Raw genomic sequence first — 27,417 nt, forward strand, 5'->3', positions numbered from 1 at the left:
AATGGTGTCAATACATAGCCCCTAATCAAGTTTGACACAAGGGAGATAATGCTATTGGTAATTTTGAACGGTCTAATTCTTCACTAGTTTTAGAGCTTGATTTTATGATTTTCATTGGAATAAACTCCTATGGAGAGTTTTAATTTGTACTGTTCTTCAAAAAGCAGTAAATATTTGCTATTTCAAGATTTTCTCAACATTTGACCATTTAGTAGCTATTATGTCATTGCAGTTGTTCAATTAGCTACATTCAGCCATTCTGTCTTGGTATGAACTTCATCTGCATATTTCTATGTCATATTGTGGAGGAGACTATATGTAATCCATTTCCCAGCATACTAGCTATCAGTCTTATAACGTAATCCATTTCCCAGCATACTAGCTATCAGTCTTATAACGTAATCCATTTCCCAGCATACTAGCTATCAGTCTTATAACGTAATCCATTTCCCAGCATACTAGCTATCAGACTTATAATGTAATCCATTTCCCAGCATACTAGCTATCAGTCTTATAATGTAATCCATTTCCCAGCATACTAGCTATCAGTCTTATAACGTAATCCATTTCCCAGCATACTAGCTATCAGTCCTATAACGTAAGCCATTTCCCAGCATACTTAAGCTATCAGTCCTATAATGTAATCCATTTCCCAGCATACTAGCTATCAGTCCTATAATGTAATCCATTTCCAAGCATACTAGCTGTCAGTCTTATAATGTAATCCATTTCCCAGCATACTAGCTGTCAGTCTATGAATCGTCAGATTGTAACAAAGCTGGGGGAGAAATGTGCTACACTTGCGACAGTGAAGATGATTCATAATATGAGCAACTTAATGGCTGAAGACCATTCATCTCAATTTCTACTAACAACAATCGTTTCCAGCAGTGAGTCAGCTTGACTGATTGTAGAACAACTTGGACCAATTTTAAGGATAATGCAAATCAATTTTAGAAACAACTTACACCTGAGACCAATTTTTATGATAAATTGGACCATAAGTAAAAAAGAGTTAGACCCAGTTGTTGTTGTTGTTGTGGGGTTTAACGCCATTTTTCAGCACGATAGGCTATACATGGCGGCCAGTATTAATGGTGGAGGAAGAACCCGGAAAACCCCGGAAGGAACCACCGACCCACGAGAAGCTACTGGCAAGCTTTCTCACATGCCCACATTGGCTGAATCTTAGACTCGAACCGCTGCAGACAGTTAGACCCAGTTACCAGGCAGCATGGATCTTAGTATAGTTTAAGATAAACTGACTTGAACAGTGGCACTGACATACCTGTGAATATCAGTTATGGGTCTCTTATTTCTTATTGAATATAATATGACTTATGTGATTGTTAATAAAGAATTAATCAGAATTCCATTTGAGAGTTGACTTGATGCTTTCATGATGATTTACCATCTGTTGCTGATTGTTTGTAGTTTTCTAAAAGTCATGTTGAATTTCATGCCGATAACCAAATTAATTTAAACTTTCTGTGAATGTTTTATTAATATACTGGTAGATGAAACTATCAAATACTTTTTTGATTAATTTTCAATTTTTGGATTCAGTTAATAACAATCTTGTATTTTATTCAAATTAAGGCTGTATTTTGCTGGCAGAACATTGGACTAAGACATATGATAGACCAAATGTTTTAGTTCCTGTAATGATCATTGGGTTAATTGTGAAACTCCACATTTTTCACAGCAACTGCATGTGGATGGGGACCAGGGATGCCAGTAATAGCAAGGGTAGTGATGCTGCAGTAACTGGAGAGAACAAATTAACAATAACAAAATGTTGAATGACACAAACTCGAGAGTTCTTTTAACCAAGTTATATTTTGAAAATCTTAAAGTTCACATGCAATAATGATGTTTAATAAACTTCATTAAATGTGTACACATTTAATGCAGAAGTAGTTGACATGGCCTCTTTATGGAGGGAGTAGCAGAGTACTCCAAATGGACTAGTCGTTTATCCAAATGGACTAGTCGTTTATCCAAATGGACTAGTTGTTTAGTACTATTGATAACTAACTTCCATTTCCTCATAAAATTGTATTGTTCAAAATAATATCCCACCAATTTATTTTCAACTGTTCTAGTAAGGTGATGTTAAAACTGGGGTGGTCAGTTTGGATTGACTTGGTGTTTTATGGCACAACACAGGTAGGGAACTTAGTACTCAGGCAGTTAATTTTCTTGCCCAAGGACACACCATGGATCTGTATTAGCAATTAGGACTCTCACAGTACATTATAAATATTATTGCAACTCTATTGTCTTAAAATAAGTAATAAAAAAGAGTGTAAAGTGGCAAGTTTTGTAAAATTCAACAAATAATTTATGTCTGTATAATATAAGGTGAAAATATAAAGAAAACAACTTATGGCATTGTGAATTATGTTCCAAATAATCCTAGAGTTACTACTACAAGTCCTAATGAATAAATTTCTGAATAATCTTCAGTCATAGTCAAAATAATTTCCAATGCTGAAGTTGCTGATGTGCCTATAGTCCCTGGTAGTTTCTAATGGATTGAATTGTATTGATGTGCAAACAGCCTTTTTGTTTAATTACTCCAAGATTTCCTTCTTTGAATTCACTATAATTCTCAGTTATTATAGAGCACTTTGTATTTCCAGAGAAGAATAATTTGAATTAAATAATTTCAGCACAATTAAACACTGAACACAACAGATGATTCTGCATGAGGATCTTATAGCACAAATGAATACTTTCTAGATAAACAAAATTATATTTAAAAAAACTATGACACAAAAGAAGAGCTTAGATGTGTGACAAAAGTTCATTTCCTAAACAATCCAGACTATAATTAGACATGGTCTGTTACTTCAGTTATAATAAAGAACATGATATGCATGATGTTCTTGACTCAGACCAAGATAAATATGTTTACTTCTGTTAATAATGATCCTAATATTAAACCCACACACACAGAGAAAATATTAGTTATGTATATATTAGTTATTAACAGAATTTTAAAAAATCAATTATTTTAGGTAAATAACGAATTTGATTTTGGACAAGGTCACCTTCAAAGAATAAAAGAAACCTAGAAAACAATGCAGATTAAATACATATAAGAATATTAGCTTAGCAACCTGGACTCTCACAGTACTACAGTTAAAGGAACTTGATGTCCATGCTAAACAGCAAATGTTTTGTTTAATGTAGGTGTAATTGTTCTAAATATACCATTGTATGCATTATAGTAATCACTCTTCTTTAACATGTGTGTGTGCTACTAATTTTATTGTATGTTTCTTTTTTGTCTGTTTTACAGGTAACAGATTTCAAGACTTAACACTTCCTACTCCCACCTTGCTGTAGGGTTTCTTGCCTTGTCTCATCATTCACTACTTGCATCTCACATGTATAAAGTAGTTAAATCACAAACAGTATTTTCCATAATTTTCCATACACTTAATTTTTTTCAGTTGTACAAATAGTTTGAGGTAAAAAATAAGGTTCAGTTTCTTTGATGCCTTAAATTTACAAAATTGTGGTAGAAAAATGTTCTTTGCACTAAAATTAGAAGACAAAAGAAGTAATTTGAACAGACTGGTTTTGCAAGGCAAATGTACAGACTGATTGTGTAAGACAAATGCATGGAAGATTAATGACAGTATATTAGTCAATGTCAGACTGATATGACATCATAAGGCATATGGCAGTTAGCTTTAAGGAAAATTACAAATTGTAGATTTAAGAAACAAATAATATTTTGTCAAAATGGAATAAACAAATTTCATAACTTAAATTCAGTTAATCAGCATTTTTTAAAACAAATAATCCACTTTGAGTATATCATTAAAACCAATTTGTGCATAGACTTTCTGAAAATGAATCAGACTGAGTACAACTTAGTTTTGGTCCAACTCAATTCAAGTTTAAATTGACTTGGCTAAAATGTATTTTAGTGGAGCATGGAAAATTGGAAGTGTGAGGTTTATTGATTTACATGGGGGTGGGTTGTCTCAAAAAAAAAGATTTTAGGAAGAAAATTTTGTAGTTTCAAATCCCTACCTCTATAAGTAATATTTACAACTCGTGTAAATAAGCCAGTTGTCCCAAACCCCATCATGTATTTTCATCTTGATGTTTTATATCCACTTTACACATGTGAGATGAAATTCCAATGTTGTATATGTTTTATGCACATTTATTTCTCTTTCTTTCTATCAATCTCTTTTTAGTGTTGGAATAATCAGTTAGAACCTTAAATGTTTTTGTGTGTTTAATTTCCTCATGAATGTCCTCATTAAGTTTTGTGTTATATGCTTATAAGATCTTCTATTATATATATATATATATATATATATATATATATATATGTTGTATCAGTGATATACCACAAGATGTATCAATTTTTCATTAAAAAGAAACGAGGCTTGCCAAGTTTCCTTTTAAAAGAAAATTTATACAAGTGGTATATCATTGATACAGTGTACATACTATACATATATTTTATTTATATCACATACAAATACATATATTTGCTTTTTGAATGGAATTAAGATTTACTACAGGTAGCTGTGTACTGACCGAGTAAATGAACTCTTGACATCACCTGAGTGTGTCTGCTACAAAATGTAGTTCTATTCCTTTTGTGGCAATTCACAATCACCTTTGTATATTGATAAGTTGATTGTTTTTTATTTTAGTTTCTATTTTTCTTGACATTGATTAAATCAGTATAATACACACTTATGATTTAAACATGAAACATGGTTTTAATGATGAAAGTAGAGCACTACAAATGCTTGGTTAGCTATGCCATATACATGAACGCTTAGCCATCACATACCAATGCATGGAAATTAATGTGCAATAGAAACAAAGCAAAATGATGAACCAAGAAGAAATAATTAAAATATTTTAATATATTTACAGTTGATCTAAGTCATTATTCTGCTTTAGCAACAGTACCGCTGACTATAACTCTCTCTCTCTAATTAGTTTGACTTTAAAACTCTCTCTGTCTCTATCTCTCTCTCTCTGTTTGGTTTGATTTTATAACTTTCTCTCTCATCTTTTGGTCAGTTTAACTTAACATTTATCATCATTCATAAGCCCAGAGGCATCAGGGGATGACACAAATGAAAATTGTCTATGCTCGTCATTTCAGAGATTTTAGCCCATATCTTGCTACAATGGTCCAGAGAGAGAGCTAGAAAGGCCTTTGAACATTTTCATATTTAATTAATAATAATCAGTTTTTAGAACATTGTAATATGTTTAAGAAACATCAACAATAACAAAACATTAAATACATCACAGTATATGTATGTACCAGGTCCTGGGGAAAATTGCAGTTTCATTGACACTTTAATTCATGGAACAGAGAAAAGGATCTTATGCATCGGGGTAAATTTAAGGATCCTGTTTTTCCTCCAAAGAAATTTATTGGTCATCGACAATTGAAATTCATGTTTGGCAGTAACCAGCAACCTCCTTCAAGCTGGAGAACTCTTAATTAATAGACAAGGGAGCACACTCTTTTAATTTGTACATACACATGATGAGTACACTATTTATGGCATTGTCAGTGTAGAATTATTATATTGCGTGTAAGCCTGATGAAATTTACCCAGTAATAATTTTGTAAGTGCTCAATGTGGATATACACAAAGCAAGGTATGTCCAACGAGATGGATTTTATGCAAACCATGTTCAATGATCCAAACTTCCCGTTATTCAAACATTTCTTTTTGTTGCTATACAACATCACATATCTGGACCAAACTGTGGAAAACTTGCACTTGGTGTAAAGAAAAACCTCTTGATTATAGTGTTAAAAAGGCCAATGATCAAAGTCACTGTGAGTGAGAGAAGAAATATTATTTGTACATGGCACTATAATCTGAATCAAACTTTGTGGCTGGCTTGCACTTTGAGTATGGAAGAAACCTGTAGATCTGGGGGACAGAGTCAGGACTAAGGTCACTGTGACTGAAAGAAGAAAATTGGTTTCTGCACCAACATTTTTTGGCCATGTCCATTTGTCAAATTTTTGGATGACTTATGTGCTGGGTAAAAATGAAGCTTATTGATTTGGGGGTCAAAAGGTCAATGGCCAAGGTCAGTGTGATTGAAAGAAGAAAACTGATTGTTGCATGATAACTTTAGTTCAAGACCACATACCTTTACTGGAGTTTATGTAGGGCTTGTACTTAAGGTATGGATGTAACCTATTAATTTTGGGACCAAAAGGTTAAATGTGAAGGTCATTATACTTAAGAAAAATGGGTTTTGCAAAATAAAGTTTGTTCTAGAGTGAGTTCTTTAGCAAAACTTTATTGATCATTTGTACTTTGGGTAATAGAAAGAAACATTTTTGGTGGGGGTCTAGAGGTAAAGGTCACATTCATGTTAAGTCAGATACAGAAAGAATAGTTTCCGCATAGTAACTTTGGTTCAGAACAGCTTATCGTGAACGAAGGTCAAGGTCACTGAGAATTTTAATCTTGATTAATCTAATGAATCAGAATTTGAGTTTGATTATGCATGCAATTTGATGAGTTTCTGGAATACAGGGTCAGGTCTTGTATTCTCAAAGTATATTGAGTACAAAACTCAGTTCAACTTCAAAGACTTTTACAGTGCCAGATCTTGTATTCTCAAAACATAATGACAAAATTCAAACTCAGCCTCGAAGGGCCAGATCAGGTTTTGAATTCTTCAAATATATTGAGTAGAAAACTCAAACTTTACCTCAAAGACTTGTACAAAGCAAGGTCTTGTATTCTCAAAACATAGTGACTAGAAAACTTAAACTCCACTTCAAAGACTTGTACAGTGCCAGGACTTATACTATCAAAACATACTGAGTACAAGACTCAAACTCCATCTCAAAGCCTTTTACATGGCCAGGTCTTGAACAGGTAACAATCACAGATTTGTTCCTCAGAGGTTATTGTTTAAATCCAATATTGGCATAAATCGAAAGTAATTTTCCAATGGGATACTTGTAGATTAACAAAGTTCTTGGGCAAAATTTATTATTTATGCATAATTTTTTAACAAATTAATACATATGATACAGACGTGAGCAGCATTTGAGTCGCGGCACATGGTGTAAATATGAGCAAGTGGTACATATTGAATGTTATTTTTTCATTATAAATAGCATTATAATGTAAACATGAATTGGCATATAGCAAGTGTCGCCTGTATTCTCAAAACAGACTGAGTACAAGACTCAAATTCAACCTCAAAGTCTTATACAGTTCCAGGAGTTGTATTCTCAAAAGATACTGAGTACAAAACTTGAAAATAGCTTCAGAATCTTACAAGTTTTATCATTGGTATCTTTAATAATATGTAATTAAGAATCTTCAAACATTTTTGATTTTCTTAATTCTACCTAGTTCCTTTACAAGTATGATAAATTTTGATGACATATCAAAAGTGATTTTAGGGAGTTGAACTTACATGTCAAAATAGTTGCACTTCACTTTTTTGATAACAGTCATTTAGATTGATTAAAATCACATCATGTGACCTAGAAAACTAGATGCAATTATTTCATAACCCCAAAAATGAACTACTTTTGTTTCCATACACATTTCTTGTGTGTCTTAAAAATATTTGTAAACAATAGTTAAAACAGTTCTGTTATTTATTTTATTCAATTCAGTATTATTTTTTATAACTTTTTTAGTTTTAAGAATTTAACTTTGTATTTTACAGGATTCATGAAGTCATATAAATCAATTACACACGATGCTTTCACTTGTTAGTGTGTAATTGATTTTCAGCTTCTAAGAATTTACTTGCTATAGTCATTGATGTACTGTGTAACTGATATTCAAGATTCACATCTTCATTTGCTATATCGATTCATGTGGTACATGTATACTTGATTTTCAAACTTCATTCACTATGGCTGTTCATCGAGTGTGTAATTGATTTTTAACCTTCATGACTTCATTGAATAATTAAGTCTGTTCATCCAGTGTGTGCTTGATATTCAGTCTTCATGAATTCATAGAATAGGGCTGTTAATTGAGTGTGTAATTGATTTTTAACCTTCATGACTTCATTGAATAGGGCTGTTCATCCAGTGTGTAATTGATTTTTAACCTTCATGAATTCATAGAATAGGGCTGTTAATTGAGTGTGTAATTGATTTTTAACCTTCATGACTTCATTGAATAGGGCTGTTCATCGAGTGTGTAATTGATTTTTAACCTTCATGAACTCATAGAATAGGGCTGTTAATTGAGTGTGTAATTGATTTTTAACCTTCATGAATTAATAGAATAGGGCTGTTCATTGAGTGTGTAATTGATTTTTAACCTTGATGAATTCATTGAATAGGGCTGTTAATTGAGTGTGTAATTGATTTTGAAGCTTCATGACTTCATTGAATAAATAAGTCTGTTCATCTAGTGTGTGCTTGATATTCAGTCTTCATGAATTCATAGAATAGGGCTGTTAATTGAGTGTGTAATTGATTTTTAACCTTCATGAATTCATTGAATAGGGCTGTTAATTGAGTGTGTAATTGATTTTTAACCTTCATGACTTCATTGAATAGGGCTGTTCATCGAGTGTGTAATTGATTTTTAACCTTCATGAATTCATTGAATAGGGCTGTTAATTGAGTGTGTAATTGATTTTTAACCTTCATGACTTCATTGAATAGGGCTGTTCATCGAGTGTGTAATTGATTTTTAACCTTCATGAATTCATTGAATAAGGCTGTTAATTGAGTGTGTGATTGATTTTTAACCTTCATGACTTCATTGAATAGGGCTGTTCATCGAGTGTGTAATTGATTTTTAACCTTCATGAATTCACAGAATAGGGCTGTTCATCGAGTGTGTAATTGATTTTTAACCTTCATGAATTCATAGAATAGGGCTGTTCATCGAGTGTGTAATTGATTTTTAACCTTCATGAATTCATAGAATAGGGCTTTTCATTGAGTGTGTAATTGATATTTAACCTTCATGAATTCATAGAATAGGACTGTGCATTGAGTGTGTAATTGATTTTTAACCTTTGTGACTTCACTGAATAGGGCTGTTCATTGAATGTGTAATTGATTTTTAACCTTTGTAACTTCAATGAATAGGGCTGTTCATTGAATGTGTAATTGATTTTTAACCTTCATGACTTCATAGAATAGGGCTGTTCATCGAGTGTGTAATTGATTTTTAACCTTCATGAATTCGTAGAATAGGGCTGTTCATTGAGTGTGTAATTGATATTTAACCTTCGTGACTTCACTGAATAGGGCTGTTCATCGAGTGTGTAATTGACATTTAACCTTCATGACTTTACTGAATAGGGCTGTTCATCAAGTGTGTAATTGATATTTAATCTTCATGAATTCATAGAATAGGGCTGTTCATCGAGTGTGTAATTGATATTTAACCTTCATGAATTCATAGAAGAGGGCTGTTCATCGAGTGTGTAATTGATTTTTAAACTTCATGACTTCACTGAATAGGGCTGTTCATCGAGTGTGTAATTGATATTTAACCCTCATGAATTCATAGGATAGGGCTGTTCATTGAGTGTGTAATTGATTTTTAACCTTCATGACTTCATAGAATAGGGCTGTTCATCGAGTGTGTAATTGATTTTTAACCTTCATGAATTCATAGAATAGGGCTGTTCATCGAGTGTGTAATTGATTTTTAACCTTCATGAATTCATAGAATAGGGCTGTTCATTGAGTGTAATTGATTTTTAACCTTCGTGACTTCACTGAATAGGGCTGTTCATCGAATGTGTAATTGATTTTTAACCTTCATGACTTCATAGAATAGGGCTGTTCATTGAGTGTGTAATTGATTTTTAACCTTCCTGACTTCACTGAATGGGGCTGTTCATCGAGTGTGTAATTGATTTTTAACCTTCATGAATTCATAGAATAGGGCTGTTCATCAGGTGTGTAATTGATATTTAACCTTCATGAATTCATAGAATAGGGCTGTTCATTGAGTGTGTAATTGATTTTTAACCTTCATGACTTCACTGAATAGGGCTGTTCATTGAGTATGTAATTGATTTTTAACCTTCGTGACTTAACTGAATGGGGCTGTTCATCGAGTGTGTAATTGATTTTTAAACTTCATGACTTCACTGAATAGGGCTGTTCATCGAGTGTGTAATTGATTTTTAACCTTCATGAATTCATAGAATAGGGCTGTTCATCGAGTATTTAATTGATATTTAACCTTCATGAATTCATAGAATAGGGCTGTTCATCGTGTGTGTAATTGATTTTTAACCTTCGTGACTTCACTGAATAGGGCTGTTCATCCAGTGTGTAATTGATTTTTAACTTCATCAATTCATAGAATAGGGCTGTTCATCCAGTGTGTAATTGATTTTTAACCTTCATGAATTCATAAAATAGGGCTGTTCATCCAGTGTGTAATTGATTTTTAACCTTCATGACTTCATTGAATAGGGCTGTTCATCTAGTGTGTAATTGATTTTTAACCTTCATGAATTCATAAAATAGGGCTGTTCATCCAGTGTGTAATTGATTTTTAACCTTCATGACTTCATTGAATAGGGTTGTTCATCCAGTGTGTAATTGATTTTTAACCTTCATGAATTCATAAAATAGGGCTGTTCATCCAGTGTGTAATTGATTTTTAACCTTCATGACTTCATTGAATAGGGCTGTTCATCAAGTGTGTAATTGATTTTTAACCTTCATGACTTCATAGAATAGGGCTGTTCATCCAGTGTGTAATTGATTTTTAACCTTCATGACTTCATAGAATAGGGCTGTTCATCCAGTGTGTAAATGATATTCAACCTTCATGAATTCATTGAATAGGGCTGTTTATCCAGCGTGTGCTTGATATTCAAGCTTAATGACTTAATTTAGAGTGTCTGCCTAAGATGTGGAAGGTCGTGGGTTCAATCCCCGGCTGAGTCATACCTTTAAGACTTACAAAAATAGTACTAACAGCTGCCTCACTTGGTGCTCAGCATTAAGAGGTTAGTGTTAGGACTGGTCAGCCTCGTGTCAGGATAATGCGAATGGGTGGGAGATCATGCTACATGTCTGTGGCATGATGCCCCAGTGCTAGACATTACTGTAAACTGCCACACTGCAGACATCATAGAGATATGACTGAAAAATTGTCAAAGCTATGTTAAAAATCTAAATCACACACACACACACACACACACACACACGGCTTCACTGAATAGGACTGTTCATCCAGTGTGTAATTGATTTTCAGGCTTCAAGACTTCGCTAGGTACGACTGTTCATGCATCATGCAATTACTTTTCAGTCTGCTTGACTTCGTGAATCCTGTAAAATATAATGTCCAGTTTTTGAAAATGTTAGAAATAGGAGTCCAGGACCAACAATATTTGTTGCTAAAAATCATGGATTAGAACATATACTGTATGTAGACCTTGATCTGTTCAATCTATCCTGCAGCAGTATGTGTTAAACAGAAGTAATTAAGGTAATCAAAATTATAGTATCAGAATCTGTAGATTTTGTTATTGCAGTTATTCTTTGCACTTGAGATAAAGTTGTGCAAGCACTAATGAAATTTATAAGACAAATCACGTGCACTGATAATGTGATAATAAATGAATCTGAGATCAAACTCATCAACCTTGGGTATTTGATCAGGTAATGAATGGAAGACAAGGTTTGAAACTCAAGAGGAGATGAACCAGCAGTTAGAGAAGCAGATTATCACACTCCAGGATAAAGTCGAAGATGCAAAACGAAACTTGAAAGATGGTAAGTAATTATAATCCACATGAGGTATCCTTTCCTACATACATGTGATATTTCTGGAACAGGCTTTAGTAGATTTTCCAAAGATATGTAAAATAACAATAATTTTTTGATTAGCTTTTCAGGGAATTATCCAAATTTTCTACTTTATTTTGCCACATTTTAGAGTCTCATTCATGGAATCTTCCAGATCACAGAGATGACACATGTATGTTGTAAGGTATACTTTCCTGACAACCCTTTTCACATAAAGTATTCTTAGTTATAATTGTTTCCCATGTCACCATGTTGGAGTGCCAAACCAATTGATCTTGGGTACTTGTAGCATTTGAATTAATAAATAAACTGCCTTTTCATATACTTTATTTTGTAGAACTTTGGAACTACATTTATGCTTAAATATTCTCTCTCAACATGTCCATCTTAAGAGACAAAGGAAAGAAAATCCCCTATGTTTGAAAAAGGCTATAAATAGAGTTTTAAGTATCATTAAGATTTACTTCCCCTGAGAAGAGGGTGGCCACCATCTTTAGAGTCAAACCTTCTTGATATTTGTATTGGTAGGAATACTAATTTGTCATATATAATAGGACTGGATTACAAAAATATTGTGTGTTTAACAAATATTTAATTATCTTGTATGATTAATCTTGTTTTCTTGATATCAAAATGTCTCAATTTCTGCTATTCATTTGATAGAGAAAGATGACCCATTAATGGCACATGGTGATTTTAAGGGGCATAATCATGGGTAGTTTATTGGCTTTAAATTTATATTCATATTTATTTTAGACTGTTTGCTATAAACTTAGCTAAAAGGTCATCTGTTGAGTGGGATCATCTTTAATACCAGTCAGTCTTTCTTATCAGTACTTGTACTTGGGATATAACTGCAGTGAGTTAATATTAGTAAATTTAAATAAGTCCATCTTTAGGCCAAAATGGTGGTGGCTAATCAAATCAATCTTTTATCTGAAAAATGCATTCCCAAAGTCATGATGGAGATCATCATCAACATCACCATCATTGTCATCATCATGATCATCATGTTTCAAAGTAAATACCATAGTTATTTTAAGTTATTTTAAATGACCGTCAGCGGGGGGCAGGTGTGCAATTTCCAAAGGGCAGTGGGGTGGCATTAAATACTATCTGTCATAATGTTTGAAAATTTTCATAAATTAAGTTGTTTTGATTTTTCTAACAGACATTGGATTACTCATCATGTACTGTTTTCATTATTTGGTCATGTTGTACTGGATATATATGGATCTCTTAGCCTCAATAAGTTAGGAATTTCGTTTTTCTTTGGAAATAAAAGGAAAGATGTGTTTGTTAGAAGGGTCTTATATTAGAATAACTATGGTATGTGAATTGCATGCTTCTAGTGCATGTTCCTGTTAGAATTATACCCAAATATTTTTATATGTTAAAAGTAAGATATCTACAATGGCAGCTATGTAGCTAATATAGAATGCATGAACATGGGCATAGAGACCAAGATCTTGTTGTGCACTTCAGACTTCTACATCGGGCTCTGTGCCATAATTAAATGCATGCAACTGGTTTTGAAAGATTGACCAATGAGAAGCTAGGTCCAATTTTTCAAAATGTTGCCTGATATGGAGATTATATTATCTTGCCTTTGATAATCTTAGGATTTGTATCCGTGATACAGCTATTAATATGGGATAAAAATAAAGATGTTAGATTTTAAACTGTTCAGATTGAAATCTTTTTATGCTCATAGAAAAAATTTACAAAATCGATGTACTCTGATGGAAACAAGACTGGATGTTAAATGCAGGAGAAAGTCAATCAATTTTACTCTAATGGAGACAAGAATACATTTTTAATGCAACCTGATCATCATAAACAGAGTCATTTCGTTTCTTGAGATCAAAGCAAATTTATGAAGTTTAGTTAAGCAGTGTGCCTGATGGACCAAGGTTATCAAATCATTTTCTTTCTCACACTCAGTCTCACCTGGGAATGGTCTCAGACTTAATGTTAAATTATGTTAAATCTGATTGGTCAGTGACTCTACATTTAATCAGTCAAACAGTTTTCATTGGTTTGGAGCTCAAACATATTATCATATTCACAAAACAGAATAGTACTGATATCAATGGTAGCACCCAATGCATTGTTACTTATATTATTCCTATGTATGTATCAACACAAACAGCATGTAGATAACATCAACAGTTTACATGGATATAGGAATTAATGAGCATATTGGGAACATTAAATATCACTGTTCAATGAAATAGATGCTGTTTATGTTTTTAACAGAGAATACACTTATCAGTTTTTGGAGGAAGTATTGATGTATTTCATTATTGGAATTTTGACCTAAATTGTTATAAGAGTATTTATCTCCTACTTACATTGCTAATTCAGAAGACCTGTATTTGTTGTCAGGTAATGTGTCTGTAATTTTTGTTTAAAGCCATGTGTGCATTGTTTGGTGCAGTTTTTAGTAACTATGTTTGTTTAATTTCAGCTTCCTAAAATTACAATGGAACAAGCGTGCTTATATCAAACTTTAAATTAGCATTGTGTTTGGTTATATTGCAAGAACTAATTGAAATATCTATAAATTTATGTAATATATTAATATTAGTAGGTTTTCTTTCCTGTTTTTCACAGAATCATATTTAAAGCAGCAAATTTAAAATGTATTGTTATAATCTGATTCTAATGTGTATCCAGTCCAGAAAAAATAGTTAATGTCCTTGTTCATTGTAGCATTTAAAATTTTAGTGATAAAAAATATTTTAATGTTAAAAAAATATAATTGTGTGTTCAAACCATTTATATATTAAATACAGATAAAAATCTTACTAAAGTATAGTTATTGTTAATATGACACATCAATAATTACAACATCAATTAACAATTTTTGAATATCCACATTTCAGATTCTTCACTTGCAAAATTACTGTTTTTCTGATTACCAAAATGGGGGTGGGGGAAGTTGCTGTATTTATACGATGTTAGTCCATCCTCTTGCTGCACAGGACTCTGGCACATATTTACTGATTTGGCAGATTTATTTTCTGGCCTAAAACTGCAATGTCTACACCTGTAAATGGGTTGGTTTTGTTTACTGCCTGCATAAATGTTTACAGAATTGGTAATCATGCACATGGCTGTCATAGACCCATTCCAGTTATATTATACATGTTTACATATCTGCTCAAGAGGATTGTTTATCAGGATTTTTCTGTTAATTCTTCTTGTAAAATCTATATGTGACTATGAAAAACTTTATGATTGTTGGTTATAGTGCACAATTTACACAAGATAGCACATCAAGTTGATTTACTGATAATGCCGATACACATTTCTTTAGCAACACTATTTATCTTTAAACAACATGTTAAAAGAACATTTTATTATTTTACTTTAAAGAAACACCAGTTCAAGTTTGTTTAGTTTCTTAGACATTGTGAATCCTACAAAAACAAACCATGTGTTAGATCCAGTAAGATATCCTGTTTCATTATTGGTTTTGAATAACATGCATACGTGTAACAATAAGAAACATTGCCACAAAAACGTGTGTTACAAATTGAATCCTGTCATGATAAGATGTAACAGATGCGCAACCAATCAAACAATTTCTTGCTGAGTTGCATCATGCACATTTGAATCACTCTCAGATGTTCGTTAAGCATAAGGAGTAGATAAGGGCAATGGTTGAATTTCTAATCATTTCAATTAAACAGCTTTGTTTTTTACTTCAGTTATTGTGAACCACGTACACATTTAGAAATTTGGTAAACATTGCAGTCTTAGTTTGGCCCTCATGTCTTGACATGGGACAATTACTTTACTTGGAAGAGAGAAATTAAGGTTAGAAGATGGAGAATGAATAATCAGAGTAATATAAGTATAAATGTACAAATTAAATATTTTACAAAAATTGCAAAACATTTATTCTTTTTTGAAAATATTAAATGCGAATAAAATCTTAGACATAAAAATATGTAATCATAATTGAAAGATGAAATTATGATGAAATTAATAAGGCACTCATAAATGGTATTATATAAATAATAAAAAATTAAAATTATACAGCAACTGGGTCAGAATTCTTTGAATGATATAACACAATAGGAACACATGTTTTCTTAAACAGTTGCTAAAAATTGTTCATACTGATTGTTTTACTTGTCTCAGTGTTGCAGGTTGTGATAGTGCCCCTAATTGTTTATTTTGAATTATAATCTTGGAAAATATTTGAACTGCATTAAAAAATATAATTACTAAACCTTAATTGAAAGTAATTGTAATAAGTCTTTTATACAGTATTATTGATTTTACATTTTCTATTGTTTAAGTAAAAAGATAATATAGTTAAGCCTGTCTTAAGCAGCTACCTCTGGAAAGTGAAAACATAATGGCCATTAAAGACAGATGGTTGCCTCTAATTCAGAATAAAGGCCTTTCAAGACAGGTGCATGCCTCTAATTGAGTTTAAAGAGCTGTTTAAGACAAGTAATTGCTTAAGGCAGGTTTTCTCAGTAAATAACTGCAGGTTGTTGTTTTTTTAATAGTAAATTGATATATTCTTCTTTTCAGCTGACTATCTAAAATACAACCAAACTAAGAAACTTACACCAGGTCTCAGATATTTATCCTGATTCTGTAATATTTAGCACGTTTGACTCATACACAGATCGTTTATTCCTTGATTTTAATTTAACAGCTTACTGTTCGTGCCATCTTTTGAACCTTTTCTTACATAACTTTATCATAAGCTTTTTTTCTGTATACATGTATGTTATTTCACTTGAAAACAGAACAGTTTCACTTCATATGCATTTAGACTTCTTTGTTTTATTTTCATGGTTCAAATTTATTAAGCTTTTTTTTTTACCTCGGCTTAAGATATTTAATTATTAATTTATTATTATTTCTTTTGATGAATTTATTTAGAGAATTAAGAGCATTATTTTATTCAGGGTTTTTTTGTGTACAAAATAGCATTTTGATCTTTTCTCTAAGATTTCTGAAAATAGGGAAAGACATCTTTGTAGAAGTGATTTCTTTTCATAGTTTAATAGAAATATAATGTTTTTCTACTAAAAGAAACTTAGTATTTTTTCATTGTTTGCTTTCATCCAGATTTGATTTTAGCTAAACATTTCTTTATGTATTAATGCATTCTGTTATTTGTCTTTGTGGTTATGGGTATCCTTATTTTACTGTCTAAAACCCAGCAGTTTCGCATGCTTGATGGTGGGCTGCTTATGTGCATGATTGCGTATGAAACTGTATGCATTGAAGTTTGTTGGATTAAATTGTCTTGCAAGAAACATAATTGCATGTTTAAAAATGATCCTGCTGAAGGCAAAAACTACTGTAATCTTTAAGTAAAATATATTTTGTTGCAGTTTTAGTTGACAGATCAGATTTATCATGGTGGACCTTTATGCCCCTTCTTGGGATCAGTTCATATTTTATGTCCCTGTAGATTTTCTTCACCAAAAAAAAAAAAGGATAAAAGATATTGGTGATCACTCCTTCCTCTATTTACTTATTTCCAATTCTGTAATGGTTTAATTTGTTTAAATTTCACTTATTGTTATTTACCGGTAGGTAGAGATTTACTGCTATATATAGTTTATCATATCTTCTTGCTTAATTATACACAATCATTTTAATTGTTCCCATTTATGCCAATTATGCCATATTTCTTTTTTAAACTTGAATATAAAGTTGTATTTGTGAATTTAAACATTTTTTTAAAATTCAAACTCATGAATTTAAGTAATTTTTAAAGTTTTTAAATTCTGGCCTTAAAATTCACATAATTTCCTCATCTGTTTGAACACAAGTTTTTCAAAGCAGAGTACTGTATGTTACAAGTAGAAGTTAGAACAAAATCATATACAAAAAGTTTAAAATCTTTTATAGCCTTTGAAAACCTCTGGAATGTGGAAACCTCTGCACTAAATATATAGGTTCACACAGAGTATTTATCAAACAGATTTCACAGTCAGGACATGCTTGAGTTATCCAATTCCCATGTTAATTTATATGATATTTTTATTTTAGTGTCTGTTTTTAAAATGAACAACAAACAAACAAACCTAATGGAAATAAGACAACGCAGGCATACATTTTATAAGAAACAAGATGAAATCACAAAGGTTCTGAATTAGTGCACATTAAATTTTATTCTGTAGATAATAAATGCACTCGGTCATCCAAGAGCACATAACTCTGATTAGGTCTTTAATGTTTGATTTGGATTTTCAGCCAAAGCGTATGTTGAAGGTAGTAGGGTATCTCCTGTAAATAGTCCCCCTGACTCACCCAAGTCAAAATCGACGGGAATCACCATTAATATATCTGTCAGCCCACAAGGTATGACTTCTCTATGTTTTGTCCAGTATGTAGGCTTTTGGCTGCTTTCTTCGTGTGCCCTAACTCCTTCACTCAGCGACCTTGGTCTGGGTGCACTCGTATATGTAGCCTTCTAGATATTTTCTCTTGAACTGCATGGCTTGACTTTATATGGCTGACCTAGATAGAATATCATTTGAATTAAATGAATAAAGATATAATTTTGTGTAGACCTGTATAAAATTCTTAATTCTAAGCTTTCAAGAGATCGTTCAAAAGGTAGACTTAATATTTAGTGTGTAAATTGATCTAATAAGAAGTAAAGGTCAGTAATGGCACAATTTATGTAGTGTTTGTTGAAGTAAACAATTAGGACATGTTATATTTGTCAAAAAATTACAGTATTATTTTTAATCGTTTTATATTAATTTTAGAAGCAGGTTTTTTACTTAACAGTTTACTCATTTCTGCATTCATTTTGGAAACTTTTTTATTCTGTCATATTAGACCCGATATTGGTTCAATATTTAAATAGAAATGAATATTGGCTCTAATGACTCAGGTAGAATTTTTTAATGAAAAGCTTTGCAGGCTCAAACAAAAATGTCATGGGTTGGAAATTTCTGTTGTAGTTTTTCTGTATTTGCTGATAATTTACGTATCAGTTTTAACTTGTTTACATTTGTTCCTGCACATATACATAGGTTGATAAGTTGTAATTTATTCTCTGAAATAAAGGTTTTATTTATGTAGCATGTGCAAAGACTTTAATTCTATATTAAGTATGTATTGCATGTTTATGATTAAAGAAGAAAATTCTGTTGTTGCTTCATATAAATGTTATTTACTCTGATATAACACTTTTCAGATTCTGTCAAACAATAATAATGATGCATTTAATAAGCTAATTTTCTGTCAGTATAAATCCATTGCTGTCTATTTTCTTTATGAAACCTGAAATAAGAAGGAAATTGAATTTTTAGGTATAGGATTACAATATTTTCTGCACGTATCTGATTACTGTGCCTGATGCTACAGCACAGATATCTGGTAGCTGTGATGCAAATATATTTATTCTTGGGAATGGTCAAAAGCCCCCAGGATGGGCCTTTGTCCTATCCCATGGTGGCTTTTGCCTTAAGGGGCTTATGGCCTACCCCTGTCAGGGTGCTTCTGTCCTAAGGGGCTTTTATCCTGGAATCAAATATTTTTGTGTCCTGTTAACTTTAAAAACAATACTACTCTTAGTATTTTGTTTAATGTATGCATTCTTAAGTATACAATAGTCTTGAAGAAGTATACATATTTTAAACATAAGGTGATGATAAATAATTGAGCATGGTCTATTCCCCGATTCTCCTTCCATTTGAAAATGGGGGGGGGATATTCTGAAAATAGAAGGTTTTGAAAGACCAAATGAAGGTGGCACTTGAAAATATAATCCATGATTTTCTTTGATTCAGTTGGCTTTTGGGTCAATTTTTTAAAATTTGTTTTGACAGGAAGCAAATGTTTCAATTGTTTTTAGAATATTTTTCCCAGTAAGTTTGTAATATACTAGTAATTGGGAGGGTGTTGTGTTGGCTTGTTATGCCAGGTTAAAAGAAAATATACTGAATCTAATGACTCTACCCTGCTATATATACATATATATTAATGGACCTTAATTACCTTGCTTGTGTATATCACAACTCATTTTGACTTAAAAATGAGTGCACATAATTTTCTATGCAACTATAATTAAACAAGACTAGTTTCTGTGTATGATTAAGCATGGGTTAATGTTTATTGCTTTCTGTCTACCAAACACAGTTATTATTGGTTGATGTGTTTGCACCAGTACTTCAATGTTAGTCATTTGTTTGTCCTTTTATTTTCACCATGCCATTCAAATTAGGAGGGAATACATCATTTTTGCAGTGAAGGATCTTTGAATTGTCTGAGCTATTTGTCTGAGTTATGCCCTCATTATCTAGGCTTCTTTCTCATAAGCACTCATGAAAATTGGTAAATGGATGCCAAAACATGCTTGCATGACTTGCACAATTTTAGCCTTTTCTGGAGATTTATATGGACTTAAACTCAACCTGGTCACTATGACATAATCCATATCCATGATTGTCAATGCTGTGATATAATCCATATGCATGATTGTCAGTGCTGTGACATGATTCATATTCATGATTGTCAATGCTGTGACATAATCCATATCATAATCCATATCCATGATTGTCAATGCTGTGACATGATCCATATCCATGATTGTCAATGTTGTGACATAAACCCACATCCATGATTGTCAATGCTGTGACATAATCCATATCCATGATTGTCAATGCTGTGACATAATCCTTATCCATGATTATCAATGTGAACGGTGGGTCAAACTTCAACACTGACAGCTATCATCAGCTATAATTTAATTAAATAGCTGTTATGTTACATCAAACAACATGGATGAATAGCTGCATATTATACACTGTTGCTGTTAGCACTAAAAACAGCATGAATGTCATTAACAGTTCAAACACAAATATAGAAGAGGGTTCATAGAAGGTAGTGTGAAGGGCATACAAATCTGTATCAAATAGCATTGTGTTGCGTATTAATGCAGAATAGGCAACAGTAATATTTGTACTGCGTATATTGGCTATAGATGTAGTTGACCCTGTTAAATCCTGATTTATCAAATTTTGTTTCAACCTTACACTAAGGAAACTTTTTTTGTATACACATCTGAGTGATTAGTATATTGCAGTGATATTTCTTTCCTCCACATGATGACTTAGCAGCTTAGATTCACTTCCATTGGCTAACGGGTTTAAATCCTGTCAGCTAAACCCTTAAATCACCTGTCATGTCATATCTATTTACAAGGCCCATACCTCGCATTGCCTTTGCATCAGTGTTCCATTATTAGTCTGTATATTGTCAGGTATTCATATTGTACCTTGTTGGTGAGGGGATCGTGTTTATCGGTAAACCATTTATTTAATTATTTATTTATTTGTTTATTTAAGTTTTACTTTTTATCGCAATCTTTTGCCATAGAAGTATTGAAGTTGTCCCAGTTTCCTAAAAATATATGAGAATATTTATATAATATGTGATTGTGCCTGTGATGCTGTTTTTATTTACATTTCATACTTTTTATTATTAACCTGAATCAGAGTAATTTAGTGCAGATGTAAACATTTATCATTTGCTTTACGCATTCTGAATAAGTTGGCTCTTGTAGATATTGCTAGTTGGGTAAAATTTGCTTAATAAAGTTCAGCTATCAATGTACTCATTTTATTTGACAATGCTTAATTTGATAACATAGTATATAATAATGAATTATTCATCAGATAAATGAATTTTACATAATGTCTTTTTTTTAACTGAGAAGGATGTACTTGACATAGCTACAATTTATTTTAACTACTGCAGCTGGCAAGACACCAAGAGAAATCAAGACCTTTGATGATCTTTCTGATGTAAGTTTTGTAAATGTTTGTCAGGAAAAAAGAAAATTTCCTTTAAATTTGCCATATTTTGCACTGCAGTAGAGCAGAAGGGGAGATAATACTGTAATCTTATTAAATTCATTTATGTTGTTGTTGTTGTTGTAGGGTTTAACGCCATTCCTCAGCACACGATAGGCTATACATGGCAGCCAGTATTAATGGTGGAGGAAGAACACGGGGAAAACTCCGAAAAGAACCACCGACCCACGAGATTCTACTGGCAAGCTTTCTCAGATACCCACATTGGCTGAATCCGAGACTTGAACCCACGCAGATAGAGGTGAGATGGCAGTGATCCGTAACGGACAGTGCTTTAGATCACTCAGCCGCTCAGGGCCCCAAATTCATTTATGACATTCAGGAATAAATGACTATGATTTTTCACAACAGATATTTGTTCATATAAAATGGTCCACATTAGTATTTAGATGATTTTTAAAAGGTGTATGGTAGTGGTTCTCTTACATTGTACTATGGTACACCATTGTGACTTATTCCACATGACAGTAGACCTTATGTGACTTAATTCAGTCTTTTTACTACAGTGGAACCTTTCTTGAAAGACCACCCCTTCCTGCCATTTCATAATGGTCTCTCATGACAGGTGGTCTCTCATAACAGGTCATAGCACAATATAATCAATAAATGTGTACATGGAGAACCAGGTCTCTCAAGACAGGTCATCTCTCATAGCAGTGGTCTCTCAAGACATGCTTTTTAATGTTTTTATTTGCAAAACAACAAAATGACCCATCCTTACAGACTGACCAGTAAAGCAGCAGGGAAGTTCTACAGACCAGACTCCCAGACCAAAATAAAGCCTCCTACGAGAACTTTCTCCGTAGAAGCCTCAGAAAGCCAAAATAAAGCTTCCCACGAAAATTAATTTGCGTAAATTCGTCCCCGAGTGTAATTTTTGTGTGCAAATTCGATGATTCTGGACAAGTAAAAAACGAAGATTTTTAGGGGGGGGGGGGAAATTTATTCTGGTGTTTTTTTGCACAAAGGATTTGGCTGCCAAGTCTCATGAATAAATTTGATCAAGACCGATTCGATATCTACTACGCGGATCATGAAGATTAATCGTGATAAAACCATGCGGTGTTGCCTGGGCGCGGCTGAAGAAATTTTTGAATTTGTTTATGTCCATGTCGCCGTTACACCAGGTCTGATGAATATTTCTCAGCGTGTGAGTATCGACGCCATTGAAAACCGATAAGATATTGCAATTGTCTCTAATAACTTTAGGAATTTGCGTATATCGCTGCGTCACGTAAATAACATCGGTGTTCTTGTGTCGGCCACGCGAAAATATCCTAGCCGGATTAGTTTGCTTATCCAGCATAACATCATCGAAAACAACAAGATTATTAACATCGCCATCTAAATTTTCCACTGATGGAGCTTCATTGATGTCTGTGATGAATTCGATTGTGCCTTTGTCGGTATTGTCGCTAAATTCCTTTAGTACTTGATAACAACGCTGATCATCAACGGACGGTGCAACTAAATACAACTTATCCCATTTTAGCCATCGCATTATCAAATTTAGCAACAACTGCGTCTTTCCAGAACCAGACGGGCCAATAATTATCATCCTTATCGAATTTGGTAACACCGCGTTGTGTTTCACTTGCTCGCGTCGCTTCGTGGCTGAAAAATCAATTACATCCATGTTACTAGAATATATGGATCTATATTGTGTTAAGTGTCGCACGCGCACAGCTACGATAAATCCAACCGAAATCGTCACACGCAATAACAGGAACGCAATTGCAGGAGAATGCGAAGTTTGTAAGACACGCAAGTTCAAATTTGTAAAAAAAAAATAGAAGAACCGGAGGAGACATTACCGCCTCCATGAAAAATCTACCTGGGTTGCCTTGGGCGAAATATCCCGGAGAAAAGCATCTGCCAGGATACAATTACTGCGGACCTGGAACAAGGCTCGATATAAGACTCAACGATAATAATCAACCAAATCCCGGTGAAGATCCAGTAAACGCCATCGATAACGCGTGTTACTATCACGATCTTGCGTATCGTAGTGGGGATTTACAACAAAGACATCTCGCTGATATTAGGCTAATTCATGCAATAGACGCGATTCCTGACAAAAGTTTCAAAGAAAAATTGGCAACTTGGTTGATAAAAGGCGCAATGAAAGGTAAATTAGTATTCGGTGCTGGTAAATAATAATGGAGCAAATATATTATTCTCCGCGAGGATTCTGGCGAGGAAAATCAGCAATAGCCAAACTCGCCAAGGCCGCTAAAGTAAAACAATCCGTTGCTGAATCGTGGCTATCGAAACAGGCAGTCTGGCAAATATATCTTCCTCCGCCTAAGAAAATACCATATGCGAGTTTCTCTGTCAGCGTCCCTAATGAAGTTCATCAGGCTGATCTTATGTTTCTTCCTCACGATACCGTCGACGGAGTCACATACAAATACGTGTTGACGGTTGTTGATATCGCAAGCAGATACAAGGAAGCGGAACCGTTATCGAATAAAACAGCAACGGAAATTTCAAAGGCGTTTAGCGAAATTTATTCACGATCTCCATTAGCATGGCCGAAGCTTCTTCAGATTGATCCAGGTCGAGAATTTCTTGGCGAGGTTACTTCATTGATGAAAAAGAACAACGTGAAAATCCGACGTGGTATAGTTGGTGTTCATCACAATCAAGCTATCGTCGAAAGATTCAACAAAACGCTTGCAGAACGATTATTCGGATACCAGTACGCGCGTGAATTTATTCAAGATAATCGATCTCATGATTGGGTATCAAGATTGCCTCATGTGATTAACGCGTTAAATAACGAAGTAACTCGAACAATAGCAATGAAACCCGCAATTGCAATTACAAAATCGAATATACCCCTAAAGCGAGATTCTACTATTCCACCTGTGCTAGGTAGCGTCACGGTCAGGTATTTATATAAAGAAGGCGAGGCTGAAGGAGGAAGAAAAAGAGCAACCGATCCAAACTGGAGCGTAACAACACATAAAATATCAGCCGTAACAAGATCATCGGGAAGACCAGCAATTTATTTCCTAGATTCGCTAGCGCCGCAACGCGGATTTACCAAGGAGGAATTACAAATAATACCGAAAGATACTCAACTACCGCCAGCGTCATTAATGTGAAACCGAATTCTACCTAACTGAGATAATTTTCTTACTCTTGACACGGCTAAATACACTAAATTTGACCAGGAAATTCTATCATCGACGATCCAAACTTGACCATCGACGGTTAATCCCTGCGATGAATGTATCGTTGTTGCATATCCTAGTTTCCATGGCGATCTTTCTGCGTTTATCGCGTCATTAACAAGATTAATATCAACAAGAATAATATCGTTCAGTACCAAGATCTTTTCCTCTCCGCAGGGTAAAGTAACACTGATATTTTGTTTCCTGGTATCAGCGGGCCTGTAACATAACGGCACCTGCAGCGTTGGAAATTTCTCGCAATGAAGCTTGAATAACATTTCCTGAATAACATCACGAACAATTTTCCTGCTAGCAACGATCAAATGATCGGGACGCCACAAATTAAGAAAAATATCCATCGGAGTCTCGTCGATTATTCTTCTCATCACATCGCATTGAAACTTATTCGGTTGTAATCGAATTATTTTCTTAAATTCGGTCAGTAAAATATCATCGGATCTATAATCGGCGTCGATTTCCTCATAATAGTCAACGAAGTTCCTGAGCCATTCGTGAGGAGATTCACCATCAATAGGATCAGGCTGGCCATGATCTCCGCACATTACCACGGCGGTATTTTTTCCCTCCAGCCAGATCAGGAACGATTTTAATACAACTAAATTTACTGTGCAAATTTCATCAAATATTATAATTCTGTTGATATATTTATTTCCCATGCGAGCCGAATCCCATAATCCACCGCTGTATTTGAAATAACTGTGATAAGTGCAAGAATCAACGCCGCGTTGCCTTATTTCTCGCGCTAATCTGTGAGTTGGAGTCAACACTATCATATTGGATTTCGCAAATAAATTTATCGCTCGCGTTGTTTTACCGCTACCACCAGGACCATTCATGTAAACGAATTTGTTACGTGAAATTGGATCAAATGCAGATGCAGCCGTCGATATTTCCTCAAATTTATCTCGATGAAATTTATCGCAATCTTCGACATCGGCGTCCTCACAGTAATCTAGAATATTCTCGTTTTTTATCCTCCAAGTTCCCCAAGAGCCATCGGCGATTAAATTATCCAGCCTATACTGGTATTTCTTATCGATATAAAACGAATCCGTTGCGACCCTTACCGCGATATCAGAAAATTTATTTATCATCGACAGTAAATTTATACTCACATAAGCGAGCATCGAAGACCTCAAATGCGTATACTGCGCTGATTCTCCATCGAGATAGCTAATTACGGTACCCAACTTTACTCCATCAATAATAATATTCTCTCTGTTGCAAAATATTCCTCGCGATACCGTATCGGCTATAATAAAATCCATCTCGGCATCATTGATAAATAACCTAGCGTGGCGATGTTTATGATCAACGGATCCTCCTTGAGTAAATTTGCCAATTATTTTTCTTCCGATATCTTTCGCGTTTTCACAATCCGTCGGCAACCACACTTCAGTTTGTTTCCTGTATGATATAATCGCCTCACTAACCGTAAACGATACTAACATTGATGAATCCAGCATATATCTCAACAACACCGTGGGAACCCATCTGCGTTGAGATAAATGCCGACCAAACCAAATATAACAAATTTTATGTAAATTTTCAGCAAACTCGAATGAAGTAACATAAGCGAATCCGGTCATGACAAAATCAGGCAACGGTCCGTTAATTGCTACCCTTGTCATTTCGTTGGTGGGATGGCCAAATTTAGCAAAATAATCCGCACAATCGCCATATCCAAGGAAACTTCCAGGATAGCACGCGCTCATATCAACGGATATCATGTCTTCGAAATAATATTTGGTATTCCACAATCCGCCATGGCCATACTCGATACAACTAAGTTGAATATCAGTGAGAAATTCATTCCTTGTAGGTTTCCACGAATTTCTTTCTCTGGCAGCGTGAGCAGCAACAGACGGAACAGTAAAACAATTCGTTAATAACTGATCAGGATTTGACGAATATTTCACCGCGATATTTTTCATAGATTCATGTAATTTTTCATCTCGGTAAATATCTCCTCGCGGCAATATAAACTGATCATATCTTTCTTCGCTCGAAAATAACCAAACCGATATCGGATCAGATGCAGCTAATATTTTGATAAATCTGAACATGGCATCAGAATTGTCTTTTGCGCCTTCCACGGGATAAAATTTAACAACCCGATCTCGCGGAAATATCATTACCGACTGCGACCACGCATGTGAATTATGATCAATAATTTCGATTGGAACTCCTCGAGATCTATACGGCGACGAATATAATATTTCTCCTGATAGCGTTTTCACGGTAATAGGAAATTTAAGTTTCTTGCTCAACACAGCAACATCGTCAATCGATGCGCCATCAACAACTGTCTTTGCCCATGAATTAATTTTATTCAACCTCAACTGGGTCAGACCAGATCCACGTCGAGCGTTTTTCATGTGCTCGATAACACGCTCGGCAACGCAATTTATCATCGGTGATTCTTTCATCGCAGGTAGATTTTTCATGTCAGGATTATTATTTAGCCGATAAATTCCATAAACAACAGCACTAGAAGGATATGCCCTGGCATAATAAGGACCATCGATTCCCAATAATAATCCTGGCT

The 27,417-nt window shown here is 33.8% G+C and overlaps 1 protein-coding gene across 6 annotated transcripts in view; it reads left to right on the forward strand.

Annotated features, from left to right (window-relative positions):
* LOC149797486 (coiled-coil domain-containing protein 169-like) overlaps positions 1-27,417 on the forward strand; it is a 74,831-nt gene that overhangs the window by 14,006 nt on the left and 33,408 nt on the right. For 2 of the 6 annotated variants that reach the window (XM_089962292.1, XM_089962294.1), the window contains exons 3-6: positions 11,651-11,764; positions 16,352-16,393; positions 18,035-18,142; positions 21,554-21,600. In XM_089962292.1, coding sequence (XP_089818418.1) covers positions 11,651-11,764; positions 16,352-16,393; positions 18,035-18,142; positions 21,554-21,600 — 311 coding nt within the window. Of the gene's footprint in view, positions 1-11,650; positions 11,765-14,164; positions 14,186-16,351; positions 16,394-18,034; positions 18,143-21,553; positions 21,601-27,417 lie in introns of all 6 variants that reach the window. The other 4 variants (XM_089962296.1, XM_089962295.1, XM_089962293.1 and 1 more) reach the window with 4 other exon arrangements.

This window comes from Sinohyriopsis cumingii, chromosome 6 (genome assembly GCF_028554795.1).
Source record: "Sinohyriopsis cumingii isolate HCF-2022 chromosome 6, ASM2855479v2, whole genome shotgun sequence".
In the NCBI taxonomy this organism is placed as follows: Eukaryota; Metazoa; Mollusca; class Bivalvia; order Unionida; family Unionidae; genus Sinohyriopsis; species Sinohyriopsis cumingii.